We start from the raw sequence: 14,677 nt of genomic DNA on the forward strand, positions 1-14,677 counted from the left end.
ACAAACTTAGTAGTTCCTATTTACGATTCCGATCAATTGTGATTAGCCCATAATACTTTCAAGCACTACAATAATAACTTAACCCGTACATTGAATAATTTCTTATCTTTTACCTTAAAATATTCGTTTTTACGAATGTTTTTATTGCGATACCTACATGTAGCAAAACGGTATTGAATGTAACATACATACATATATGTCATATATTGTATACAGAAAAAGGCACTTCACATTTATGCACGATTAATAATTAATTACTGGGTTGTGATAGGTGTAATGCTTTTTTAAGTTTTTAGGTCTGGGCTGTGAGAGAAATTATTTGTTTAAATATAGAAATGCGACATAGGGGTAAAATTAAATGTAGTTACTGTAATTCATTGCTTTTATTAGGTAATTTAAATCTATCTGTGAAGAAAATCGATCGAATTTTATTACCATAGTTCCAAATCGAATTAATAACACGTTTAAAATGTTCCTTTAAAACATCGAGGACACAAGGAATGGAGCCCCTTCTGTATGAGTGTTTATAATGCACTCCAAGCGACACTCTCCCCATTAAAAACATCGTTTTGACGGTCTCAAGCTTTTAATGCCAAGCCCAATCAATCTGGCAATCAATGAATGCTGCTGAGAGCCGGAAAATTGCCAGCTAAGTTTACACGATAAAATTCCAAATACGCAACCGCTTAATAACTCACAGTGACCAAACACGAAAATCGAAAAAGTTGTGACAAAAGTATTTGCAAAATATTGCCAACGAAGTTCAAGGGGAAGCTTTCTATGACGGATTCCGTGGCATACTTTTTAGGTCGCTCTGGGAATACTTGATTGTCCCACCACTCATTGCCGGTGGTGGAAATATAAATAAATAGGTAGATCCCTCTGGAAAAATAACTTACGTCGTATGCCCCAATCCATCATCTTGCAGGCTTCCCGCAGTAATTTCTTCTTTGATTATTGTTACTACTACTTTTTCTAATTGGACCACATAGATTGCCCTTGTCGGGACAAAATCACTTGCTTGTACACAGCAAATTGAATTGAACGACTCTTATTTTGACAATTTTCTGTATGTATGGTGGGCGGTGGAGGACGAAGCGCGGCGGCACCCAACGATGGGCGCCCAGCCATTACCCGACCATCGTTTTATCTTTGTGAAAAACTGCTGTCGCCGTAGCTGGTTCAACGTTTTCTCAAATACAACGGCGACGTGTCGCGGGTTTCCCGATAGCGCAGCGTCGTGCTTTCCCGAGCAGCATTATTTCATGACTGAATCTAGCGCTGGGTGTGAACCCATTGCCTTCGCTGTGGGCCCAAACACAATGCGGAAAATACTGAATTCGGCTTCTCGTCGGAAAACTCTGTCGGCCAATGGAATCGGCACCACAGTTTGAGAGTGTCCAGAGAGAATAAAATTTGGGACTGAAAGCCGCCACAACAATAGACTATTAGAAAAACCCCAAACAGGGTTGCTCAGCTTCAACGACAGTTTCCTTCTCAAAAACTCTTGTCAAAAACAAAACAATATGTTTTTATAGCATAAATGTCACTAAACTTCTTTTCGAGTGCAAGTGCGCGTGTCTGTGTGACTCCTGTGACATGCGACGTTGAAGTGCACGGCGTAGACAATGAACAATGGGATATGTGTTGATGGGGAATCCCCATTACGCCACCTTTGCCTCTTCTACCGGCAGTAGGTCGACATTGCAAAGGACTCTGACAGCGGGTGGAAAACAACTATAACAGGAATCAGTAGAATCCAACCACAACCAACAACATTAGTCAATCTTATCAGGCTAAAAACCATTTCACTTAATTTCCTTTGATGCAGAAATCTGTTTTTTAATTATTTGATTAAAATCTCTTACAAAAAAAAATAAAATTAAAAGATTTGCATGGTAACCCCATTAACTTTAGTCGATCCCGAAATTCCTGATATCGACGCTGCACCGTACATCGAACTTATAATCACATTCGCTTCTACCATTGGTAAACGGTGAGTGCCCAAGACTGTGGGATTTCTGTTGCCGACCCACCAAAAGTATGCAATTATCCTTGACAGGACGTACACAGGGAAATAAACGGACGCCAGAGACACCAAAAGAAACCGAAAAGGCTGGACTGGGTGACTGGTAAAGTCACCCTGCAGGGAGCTCCACACAGACACGCATAGTTTGAAGTTTATATTCTATTAAAAATGAGAAATACAATTTAAAAAAGCGCGCGTTCATGAGAATAAGCACATCCAAAGAATCTTCATAATAGTATAAATAAAATATATTCCCTACTATCACCTTTAAGTAGTATACTCTGCGTGCATAGATTAAATAATTAGTAATTAATTAATTGAGTTACAAGTTAAGATGAAAACAAAAAATGTATAAGTTTGCTCCTAAATATGTAATTAGAATTCATTTCTAAATATTATTGTCATGACTGGTGTTGAGTTATTGCCAAATTATAATTTGTATTATTATTATCATCCACTGTGCAGTAGAAGCACTGACAAACAAACATAAATATAATTGAATCGAGGGCGAAACTCAAAACGATAAAACCGAGACACAAAAGATACGAGCGGAATAGACTCCACAACAGAGAGTCAAAATTTCCAATTTCTCTTTTAGCTATAGATATTGAAAGTGAATTAAGAGAGCGTAATGGCCCACTTTCCGCACAAGAGAAATACTGTATCAAATCGACAAAGGCATCAAACTTAGGCTGATATTAAAAGGAAATAAAGTTATGGACAGCGAAGGACTTTCTTTATCCAATAATTAAAAAAAAAGGTGCATTGCGAAACGTTAAAACCTGACCTGGGGCCTTTACATCTCATTTAGTGACAAGAAAATTAACGAAATAGCTCACACGTTCTTGGTTCTCGTTGTATGGTAACCCACATTGATTGTCCACAGAAAAGTACAGATAAACCATAACCTACGGCGGTAAACATTCGCTAGGTTACACTAACACGCAGAACGAGGTAGCGGGGAAAATCGACCAACAATTAGCAGTTTCAAAAGGCAAAGTCAAGTAAAGTAAAGTGCGGTTGTTATTTACATTTTACACCTCTCGAATGGCCAGTGGACCAGGCATAGAAAGAGAAAAAGGCAGAACGAGGAGCACACTCATGTAGCTACCAAGGTCTGGAAGCTCGCATCCCAACACTTAAGCCATGCAACAGGGGGAAAAAAAAGAAAAGAAACCCCTGCCAATGCCGTCATCATAAGCGATGTGAGGATGTCGCATATACACCGACAAAAAAAATATTTTTGGCAAATCTAAAATAATTTAAAATTAAATAAGAAGTAAAAAAAAATTAAAAATATGAAAACATTTTTCTAAAGTATGGGCGTGGCAGCTTTGGCCGATTTATGGGTGTGGCCAAAAGTTTTACTGCAAATCGATGTAAATTTACAAGACATAAAAAAATTAAAAAATATCAAAACATTTTTCTAAAGTATGGGCGTGGCAGATTTGGGTGTTTTGTGGGCGTTACAGTGGTCGTGGCTAAAAGATTTTTGTTAAGTCAAGAGAAATTTACAAGACTAGCAAAACTGTGAAAAAATATCAAAACATTTTTCAAAAGTGCCTATGTTTCTGGAGTCGTCATGCTTAATATCAAACTTTCTAGCTCTTATAGTTTCTGAGATCTCGACGTTCATACGGACAGACAGACGGGCAGACGGACATGGCCGGATCCCCTATTGATCCTGATCAAGAATATATATACTTTATAGGGTCGGAAACGCTTCCTTCTGTCATTACATTCTTTTCAACGAATCTAATATACCCTTTTAATCTACGAGTAACGGGTATAAACACATTTTTAAGTTTTAGCAAATGCATGGTTTAGAATGTTTTTATAACAGCTATGAAATATATACTTTCCGGTTTGATCTGTTTTTAAGAGAAGAGTCCGTTTACTAAGGCACATAGCTAAGTTCTAAGCGTCGGATCGTCTTGCCTAGTTGTGCTGTTCAAAATATTAAAACAAAACTTCTGTTTACATTTGCAGAGATTCAATATCCTAAATTACACAATCCACCTTTGAATATTGTCCTTGCTAACGTGGTTTATGAATGCACTAAATGCTTTGTCCCACGAATGAAGGAAAGTTTGCGGCAGTATGAGTATAAGTCTAATAAGCTATATTCCGAGGCAGGTTGACTAGAGTCCGCAAGAACATGGAGAGTTTTGTAAACTTAATAAGAAAGCTTTATTCTTGAAAAAACCGAAAGTTTGACTTAATTAAAAGTATGTTAGTTGTATATAGTTTCTAGTTTTCCATTCGTAAATGAATTGCATTGATGTTTCCTTTTTTCCAAACCTGAAAATTGCTTTTACGCAGTTTAGTTAAGGTTTAAACGGCTCGTTAACGCAAAGATTTGATTTTTAATTGAATTTCGGAATTTTCGGTTTCCGTAAACTTATCATAAATATGTTTAAATTATTATAAATTTCTTTGATTTGTGCACTTGTGCACAACTAAAGGTAAATATATATTATGCACTTACTTAGTTTTTCACAAAAATTGTCTTTCATCTTAAATATAGTTAAAAGATTCTTAAACACTTAAGAAACCACTTGTATTCTCTATATGCATTTATATACTTTTCTATTGAAAAAATACAGTTTTTTCCAATAACAGATCAAATTTTTCAAGTGAAAAAATACTTAGCCCCAAAAAAAATTCCGTCGCGACGATAAGAATTGCCAACCGATACAGAGCCACACAGAATTTATGAAATAACAAAATATCAACAGTGAATGTGCTTTTTTATTGCCTTTCTTGTTGTTGTCAGTTTGTTGAACAGTGAGGTAGCATAGTTATTGATAAAACAAGTCTTTACCTAGACAATTGCGTGAATATTTATAGAAGAAGTGGCAATTCCTCACAAAAGAAAATTGATTTTAAATAGTTATATCAAACAGCACTTACCTCGCGACGTAGGATGGTTCATTAGTATCGATAGCGGGCACTCGTCGTCGTCGAGTATATATTCTGTTCCGTCGCTGTTGACCTGCATTTCGTAAAAAAAAAATTAAACTGACTTCCAACGATACATAACTAAATGGTTGCGATGCTACACATTACAGCTAGGGGTTATATAGGGATTATTATTATTTGAGTTCTGACGGATGTCTGATAAGTAAACCATATTGGCAAATTCCCAATAATAGTTAATAAACTTTACAAGATAGAACAGCATGTGATAATTAATTCAATCAAAGATTACAAATATCTTCAGGAAAAAAACCAAAAAAACCTATACTCCGTCAGTATACTATATACAGCTGCGAAAAAAAAAATAGCACCACTTGCCCAGTAAAACTTTGAATAAGTCTCCTACCTACAATTTTGGGTTTAAAAAGATCTGAAATACCTTTTTAGAAAGGTTAAACAATTCACTTTTTAGGAAATAAAAAAAAATCACAATTGTTCTATGAATTCTTAACTTATTTAAGGAACTTTATGAAAAATGACAAAAAAGGGCGAAAAAAATAATAGCACCACTTCATAAAAAATGCTTTAAACATAAAATATAAACTTAACAGTAACAAATTCATTAATAACAAGTGATTGTATATTAAAACTACGCCGATCCCATTAATTTAGTGTTTGGTAGTGTATCCTTTATTAGCAATAACACCTGCGCAACGCTTTGGCATGGAGTCAACCAGGTGCTGGCACCGTTTTGGGGTTATATTGTTCCAGGACTCCTTAATCACGGTCCATAGGCTTTCGTTATTAGTTGGCTTAAAAGCTGCAACTGCCTTTTTAATATTCGACCAAAGGTTTTCGATGGGATTGAGGTCTGGCGACTGCGCAGGCCACTCCAGAACATGAACTGATCTATTTTGGAACCATTCCTTGGCTTTCCTGCTGGTATGCTTGGGATCTTTGTCTTGTTGGAAGACCTATTTTAGCGGCATATCATATTCAGCAAAGGGTAGCATAACCGTTTCCAAAATATCCACATACACATGCTGATCCATTATGGTTTTATCCAATGTATTGTCCCAACTCCATAGTAAGAAAAACATGCCCATACCATTACACTGGATCCGCCGTGTTTTATTGCTTCTACTGTGTCGTTTGGCTTATATTCGGTGTTCCTAGGGCGCCTTACATTCGATCAAGATCCATTGCCACCAAAAAAAACCACCTTGCTCTCATCTGACAATAAAAAGTTCGTCCATCTTTCGCATGGCCAATTTAAAGGTTCCTTGACGAACTTAATGCGCTTGGGTATGTGTCTCCCATTTAAAAAAAGGACCTTACCTTGGACTACAGCCTTTTAAACTATGTTCCCTTAGACATGTGTGAACTGTTTGCACTGTTGCGGATATGTTCAGATCCTTTTTCAGTTCGGTAGGAGCTTTAAATGGATCCTTCTTGCTCTCGGGCACTAGCCTTTTGAAGAGATGGGTGCCCAATGATTGTTTTTTCCCACGTTTTTCGGGATTCTCGTTGTAGGTGATTACATTTCCTATAATTTTGTTTGAGCATTGAAGGATTTGGCCAATATTTCTAAAAGATTTTCCTTCAGAAATGAGTTTTTTGATCAAGTCACGTTTTTCTTCAGTGCAGTGCTTTCCACGTCCCATTTTAATGATTTTTTAAAGGAAATTGTTTAAAAATCATTTTCGAAATAATAGATTAAGTGTCAAGTTTAATAACCACATGCTTTTTACCAAAGCAATCCTTCGATAATTATTGATTATTTGAAAAAATCGATAGTGGTGCTATTTTTTTTTTCGCCTCATTTTAGACCTTGCCGCGCAAAAAAAATTATAAAAAATTAAGGTATAAACAATTCAAATTTTTTTTTTCATTTTTGGATGGGAAAAATATCTAGCATTATGCGAAAAATCAGTATTTGGTTCTATCGGTACCTCAACCTTAATTTATTTGATCAAAAACAAAAAAAGGTGTGGTGGTGCTATTATTTTTTTCGCAACTGTATATAATTTACTCATCCCACCTGAACCAGGCAATAGTGCAGAGGATCGGCCCTTTCTAGACCGTATTTTGCAAGCATTTCTCGAACAACAGCCTGCGCACAGTCCCGGATGGAAAGCAACAGCGTTTTGTAGGGCACGTCCTGGCAGAGGCTTTCGCCGTAAATCTTCAACGTGCCCCCGGTATCCGGACCACCATCCCTGGAACGGAACTGCTGCAGCTTCTTTTCGAGCTTCTGCTGTCGACGGCGCCGCATCACGGCCTCCGGGTTTGAGATCGATCGGGTGAACGAGGTTTCTGGCAGTTCCGTGTACAGTTTTCCTGCCACGGCATCGCTGCCGTCGCCGCCGCTTTCACCGGCGTTGCCATTCATGTGAGCAGATCCCGAGGAGGCTCCAACACCATTTCCCAAGCCCAGTTGACTGGCACTGGAGTTTGGCGGATCGGAGCTCAGCTTTGACATCTTCTCTTTTTTTTTCTGTTCTTTTTTTTCTCGCTTCGAAAGTTTTCTCTTAAAGTTTAGATCTGTCTGCTCGATGGGCTGTGGATGGTGGCATTATTATATAAGTTTTAGTAATAAATAAATCTTAATGTAAATAATATTAATTTACTTACAGTGGTCTTCTGGTCTATGTTCTTGAGCAGAAATCGACCTTCCCGATCGTCAATATGCCAATTCAGCTGCACTAGCAGTGGCTTCTCATCGGCATTAAGCCGACGCTCCTCACCATTAGCATGAACTTCGTAAAGAGCGTAGTTAGGCACGGATAGCATCCGCATATCGGGACGGAATTTTTCAATGAGTGTGTCTAAGGAAGAGAAATTGATTTAGATATTTAAAAAGGTGTGAAATGTATTTGTAAAACTTTTTAAATCTTTATTTAAATTAAAATACTAGCAATTACAACAATAAACTATTATTATATATTATTATTATATCCGTTACTCGTATACGAGGTCGAGATCTCAGGAACTATAAAAGCTGGAATGTTGAGATTCAGCATACAGACTCCAGGGACATAAACGCATCGCAAGTTTGTTGACCGATGGTGCCACGCCCACTCTAACGCCCAAAAACCGCCCAAAACTATCCCGTCCACACTTTTGAAAAATGTTTGAATATTTTTTTGATAGTATTGTACATTTCTATCGATTTGACAAAATGTATTTGCCACGCCCACCTTAACGCCCACACTTTTCAAAAATGTTTAGATATTTTTTCACCGTTTTGTTGGTCTTGTAAATTTCTATTGACTTGAAAATAACATTTTTGCCACGCATACAAACCTCGTTCGCACTTCCGCTAGCTAAGTAACGGGTATCACATATTCGGGGAAGAAGACGATAGCGTTCTCTATTGTTTTATATTAAAAGAAGCTTAAACTCTTTAAAATATGTTTTCAAGGAATTTCAAGTTTTTAAATTAAATTTTCCTTATATTTAAAAATATTGAATAATTTAAAGTTGCTCAAAAAATCAATACCTATGACATCTGTGACGGTGGCGTCCGAAGCCACGCGAATGCATTTGGTGGCCACTTTCTGGCCAGCATCTTGGAAGTAGAAGCGCATGACGCCATGGAAGAGCAGGTTCTGCAGTTAGAACAATTAAAATGATAATTAAATAAACTTATTTATTTATTCATAACATAACTCACCTCGTCTGGCTCGGAGAGCGCAAAAAGATCCAAACGATTGGCGTTCCATTGCTGTATCACTGAACGTACTGCCTCGCGATCCAACATCTTCTTATCATGTGACATACTGTACAGGTTATATTCAAGGTGGGGGAAGTCACGTCTCAGTTCCGGGAAAATAGATCGTGTTGTGACTCCAGTGTGACGTCGTTAAGGTTTCGTTAGAGCTATGAACTATCTGTAAACAATAAAGCATACATTTTTGATAAAATTAGATTCTGGGTTTACAGCTTCCATGAAAGCATCGTAAACGAAGACGGAATCAGAAGCGAAAAGTAAAAACTAGACGCAGATGTGGCAAACATTAACTTTTCGTTGCCAAATATAAACACCGATGCATCAAGGGGTCACAATACTAAGAGACAATGTAAATGTTCGTCTGTTTACCTACAAACTTTAACGAGAAAATAACAAATATTTTCTACATTTCACAAAAGAAATTTGAGTGCATAATATGTATGGTACTGATAGAAATATTTGTACCTTATTATAAGCACACACACCCAAATAATTCAAAATAAAATAAATATGCTTAATTGTATGATCAACATCACAGGCTAAGTAAACCTAAGATTTTTTATTTCCTAACACAACTTTTAATGATATCAAGTGAAAGGGACAGTTTTGATTACTGGTCGGGACAACTTTTCCGAAGAGTTGGCCGCTTGCCATCTACACATACATATGTATATGACAGTATCCTGTTCCTCTTCTAACCAATAGAAAGTTCCATTACATGATCATATCCACCAGAATTTCCCTCAGCGACCCTAAACAAATAACTTCATCAAAGCAGAAAATTTCAGACGTTATTTAGGGCGTGTTCTCTGTTGGCTTGTGACGAGTGGAAAGAAACGATTAGAGTTCAGCAAAGTTATTTCGAAGAGAAGTGATGTCAAAGAGCGGAACTATGCCTGAACTAAACTATTCCAACCCTATTTTCTTTTTCAGTTCTTTAATAGTTCAGTTCTTTTGGCATTATATTCCCCCACTACGGTGCACTGTACTGTTTCTGTTTCTATGTTCTTGTTTCGTCTTATATAGGCAGTTTAATAATTTTCAGAGGTTCCGCCTGGGAAAACACGTCGTTTGAGTACTAAAACTTGTCGATATACAGGCTACTCGCTCCTTATAGAGGTCTACAGAATGGTAACCATATAAGTAAAGCTATTTCAACAATTTCCGCGAGGGCGTGCGTAGTCAGCTGAAATTGCATTTCGCAATGTTTAAGTATTGTGCTTCTAGAGTTTACATTGAATGTGTGTGTAGAAAGGTCCTCGGTGCATTCAGGCATAACCAAAAAAGGGTTCTGGTAAAGCGCTCGGGTATTTTTCGCTGTCTGTTTTAAAAATTGCATTTTAATGGTTGCAATGGGCATTTTTGTTTTTAGGGTTGATTCGGCAATAAGGAGAAAGGTTGTATCGATATGGGAATTTACTGTTCTAGAGGGAAGTTGAAATGATTTCAAACTATATTCGAAAACATGAGTATAATTTCTACAAAGAAGTTTGAGTTAACAATTTATATTTTTTGTTAATTTAAGAGATAAACTTTTTCAGTTAGAGAAGAAGAAACTTAACTATATAATCGCTGCACACCATATTAAAAAGACATAAAGGTGATTTTTCAAGAAGATTAAATTTCTGTGCAACTGATTTGGGAGGAACAATGCCGTCAAAAAGATCGCAAGGGGAAAGAAAATAAAAAACAACAAAAAAAAGAACGCTCTAGTCGAGTTTCCCGACTATCTGATACCCGTTACTCAGCTAGTGGAAGTGCGAAGAGAAATTTTAACACTGACAGTTATTGGTGGTTCGTGGGCGGTTTGTGGGCGTGGCAACATCGTCAAACTTGCGCTGCGTGTATGTCCACTGTCTGTATAAATATTCGAAAAACAGCAGGGAAATAGAAGTGTGTTTTGATGGCTAAAATGAGACGAAGAGTGAGAAGCCCAAAAGGGAAGTACCGTAATACAACGCGAATGAACAAAACAAAGCCCATTAACCGAAGAAGAGGTGAATGTACGAAGACAGCAAACTGCAAGACCCAGATACTTTATCATGCTCAGATACAGAAACAGCTGAGCTTAAGATAGCGACAGACCAGTATGTATTAAATAATATTATGAAGCATTACGCGATTTTTCTTATTGTTAACAACTGAAAACGCTTGTATTATCGTCCATATTAAAAGCACACATTACAAAATCAAAGCATAGGATGTTTTATATCAAATATAATTTTTAACAAGTAGTATCTTTTAAATAAGTATAATTCAACCACATCTGCGAGTTTTCGGATACAGATGCAAAGTTTCTGAGAAGCTCCAAACCTCACGAAGTGGGTCTGGGACATGTAAAATTGTTGCTGGCCTAGGCATAACTACAAGTTTTTTCTCTTGCAGCTTTTTGTTTCTTGTGCAGCTGTCGTTTTGGCACCTGCACCTCACATGACTTGCTCCTCCCCTTTGACACCCCTTCTTTTTCCACGGTGCATGTTTGCAAAACTTGTAGCCGGTTGCAGTTTTTGTTTGGAGTGTGTTTGTGTTCTCGTGTTTCTTTGTGTTTCAATTAATTTCGGGGTCGATGGGTTTGTGAAACAACCGGAAACAGCCGGAGGATGGACAATTTTTAATACTCACGATGTGGGGAAATTGCTAATCTGCAGTTCCCCAAGCAAAACTTCCGAAACAGTATCTGCCCAGAAAAAGGAAGTCATCTAAGAGCTGAGAACTTATCTTACTATCTGAAACTAAAGCGATTCATTTTAGAAAATACCGTGCAACCGAAGACGAGATAGTTATGTGGACTAGGTAGATTTCAACTAATTATACCTGTTATTTGAAGGGTACACGACCCAATAAAGTATAAATACTAATAGTCAGGATCACTATCTGAATAGATCAGGCTAAGACAATCTGTCCCTCTTTCTTTTTATACACGTTACTCGTAGAGTAAAAGGGTACACTAGATTCGTTGAGAAGTATGTAGTATGCTGAAGAAAGCTTTTCCGACCGTATAAAGTATATATATTCTTGATCATGTCCGTTCGTGTGTCCGTCTGTCTGTCTATGAACGTCGAGATCTTAGGAACTATAAAAGCTACAGAGTTGTTGAGAGTTTCCAGAGGCAAAGCTGCAGCGCAAGTTTGTTGACCCATGCTTCCACGCCCACTCTAACGCCCACAAACCGCACAAAACTGCCACACCCACATTTTAAACAAATTTTGAATTACTTTTTCTAATTTTTGTAAGTCTTGTAAATTTCTTTCGATTTGCAAAAAATCTTTTTGCCCACCGCCAGAAACTGTCAACTTTTAAGTCGGGAAATCCAACTACGCAGTTCCTTCCCGTCTTGTTTGTCTTTCGGTCGATTGCTTTTGCTAGCCCTTTTTTCCTGGTCACTTTGAGCTGCCCTTTTGGGGTTTCCTACATTTTGGTTATGACTTGGTTTTGCCTCTTAAGACGGCGATTCCTTTACCATACACAAATTACGAAAAGTATTCAAATTAATTCCTTTTAGGGCTTAAAAAAAGTATTAAAATTGACAGGAGTTTTAGAAAAGTATATGAGTCGAGCTTATTTATTTAATGCCTGAAATACGTTCATATGTGACGGATAAAACTAATTGTCATATTTATAATTGTACATACATATATCTTAAAGACATTACTAAAAATCGTTATTAGAGAATTTCAAATTGTACCGCTTTTAGTGCGGGGACTTTCTAGCTTTTAATAAGAAGTGCTTAGAAATTTTTTAAATCTTTTGGCAAAAATACAAAAACAGTTTTCCCCGAGAGAGGGAAAGAAAACAATAACTTGACAAACGGCGTCAATAGGCATACCAACGTGGTTAGTGACTCATATTTTCTATTTGTTGCTGATTCTGTTATTGTTATTATTTGCTTAACGCTTTTGCGTTTGGCTCGGGCTTGTTAACCACTGAACTGAGCAGGAAGCGAGTGATGAGACCCAAGAGGCACACAAAAGTCCAAACACAGCCACTATAAGTCAAGTTGGTGGTCATTGTTGTGGCTGAATTTTCTCCGCTATTGGGCCACGCTTAATTGCTCGGTGAATTTGGGTTGAACGCAATTTTTAATGATCTCCGAATAGCTGCTAGACGAAGTGTGGCGAGGGATTGGCCGCCTGAGCCAGCGTAGGTGTACAAGAGCACACAGAAATATATCAAATAAATCAGAACCATTCCAGAGGAAGCTATGGCGAAGACACTGATGGCATGATAAACTCTTAGGAGTTGGAAATCAAGTAAAGGCAATTAGTCATGCCACTTAATAAATAAAATGTATCACAATTAGAAAAACTATCTTTACCAGATAATCAGTTTGACTTGAATCATGGGGTTAGAATCCGATTGCCAATGAAAACTTCAATCAAGTGCCGCAGCAATAAAGATAAACACAAATATAAGCCAGATCACGATAAGACCACAGTCCGTAGTATCAGTCAATAACCTATTGCCTTATTAACAAAGCCGTTAGCGATGGAGAAAATTGTGGTCAAAGCATATTTAATATTTGGCCCAGTGTGGGCAAACTCCACTAATTAACACACAAACAGGGCTAAGGCCCTAAAATGTCGTATGATTCAAAGGCATAATCACGTTATCATTTCTAAATCATAGCTGCACCAACAGCATCAATAGAATGGGAAAAGAAGCTACAAATAAACTACAAGTGAAAGTTTACTAATAGTTTCCGCTTTGGTGAAGTGGTTTCTTTATCAAAATATCAATGATTTTTTGTCTCACATTTTCTGTTTCAACAAAAAAACTATAAATTTTTTTCTCGTAATTAGCACAACGAGCACTCGACTCAAAAATCGAATGAGTAAGGGGAAAAGAAAAGAGGGCTCTCTCCCCAGTTATTCATTGTTTAAAATGTATGGATATTTGTGCTTGTAATTTCTCTTATTTATACGGTGCGTGTTGGCAAAATGTAGGTCATGGTTATAACCAAAAATATACCCTTTAATATAACGTAAGTGTTGAAGAAACTTAACAAACGACATTTTTGGGATATGCTGATGCTAAAACTATTACGACCATATGAAACACTTGACTGAGGATTTGATCTAGGCATTACGTTTAAGTACCTCCGTGTGAACAATTGCATGTTATCACGAACGAAACCGGCACACCCGGACACCTAAGCAGAAATGTAAGAAAAATTAACTAATTAAGTATGCATGGATCATCGTGAGGGGCGCGGCATTAAGGGTATACTATGGATGATCTGGCATACATAATATTGACTTGCTGTTACTGGCGAATGCAGAGAATCTTGGGGATCTCAAAAATGGTTACCATATCCACACCGCCCAAGGATTGGATAAGCACGCTTAAGCTTAACTTCTGTAATTCATATTGTAAGATAAAAGATAACGATTTATAGAAAATGCTTTTTTTTTAACTTAATATAAGGACGGTAAGTTACTATAAGATTTTGTTCATACAACAAAATGAATTATCTTGACCGCGTTTGAAATAAAAGATTTCTCCGCATAAACCGATTACGATTTTATGAATATTCCAAAAGGTTTGCTCAGGTGAAAACGAACAAAAGAAAAGAGCTTTCATCTTTCTCTGCGTAATGTGACCGAATGAATGAAAAGTTTTTCTTCCCGCTGGTCAAATGGGGTCCAAGCCGTCCGGTTTTGGCCACCATTCGGGCTATTAACTAGCCTCGAGTGTGGTTATATATCATGTTGCCATTTTGCATACCATTGAGTTTGTTGTGACTGTCGGTTTTCTAATTAGGCCAGGAAGCAATTAACCGGTTAACAGAGGCGACTGCCAACGCTTTGTTTAATGCATCCGATGTGCAGAGTGGCCTACAGTGAGCGAGAGAAGTGAAGACCACGTATCTTAAAAATCGGATGCAAGAGATTTTATTTAAAATTACTATTACGTTCATATACATTACAAAAGTATAAGTCTTTAGAAATGGGTAATTCCAAGAAAAGACACTCACCAAAACTGTAAGCAAACATAGT

The 14,677-nt window shown here is 37.3% G+C and overlaps 1 protein-coding gene across 7 annotated transcripts in view; it reads right to left on the bottom strand.

The window, feature by feature from the left end:
* LOC6535367 (afadin) overlaps nucleotides 1-14,677 on the bottom strand; it is a 49,839-nt gene that overhangs the window by 25,716 nt on the left and 9,446 nt on the right. For 6 of the 7 annotated variants that reach the window (XM_039376092.2, XM_039376093.2, XM_039376091.2 and 3 more), the window contains exons 2-6: nucleotides 8,625-8,841; nucleotides 8,451-8,559; nucleotides 7,583-7,776; nucleotides 6,990-7,508; nucleotides 4,943-5,024 (exon numbers count right to left, since the gene is read on the bottom strand). In XM_039376092.2, coding sequence (XP_039232026.1) covers nucleotides 4,943-5,024; nucleotides 6,990-7,508; nucleotides 7,583-7,776; nucleotides 8,451-8,559; nucleotides 8,625-8,729 — 1,009 coding nt within the window. In that variant the 5' untranslated portion in view covers nucleotides 8,730-8,841. Of the gene's footprint in view, nucleotides 1-899; nucleotides 1,261-4,942; nucleotides 5,025-6,989; nucleotides 7,509-7,582; nucleotides 7,777-8,450; nucleotides 8,560-8,624; nucleotides 8,842-14,677 lie in introns of those variants that run through there. The other variant, XM_015191602.2, reaches the window with a different exon arrangement.

This window comes from Drosophila yakuba, chromosome 3R (assembly GCF_016746365.2).
Source record: "Drosophila yakuba strain Tai18E2 chromosome 3R, Prin_Dyak_Tai18E2_2.1, whole genome shotgun sequence".
Classification (NCBI taxonomy): domain Eukaryota; kingdom Metazoa; phylum Arthropoda; class Insecta; order Diptera; family Drosophilidae; genus Drosophila; species Drosophila yakuba.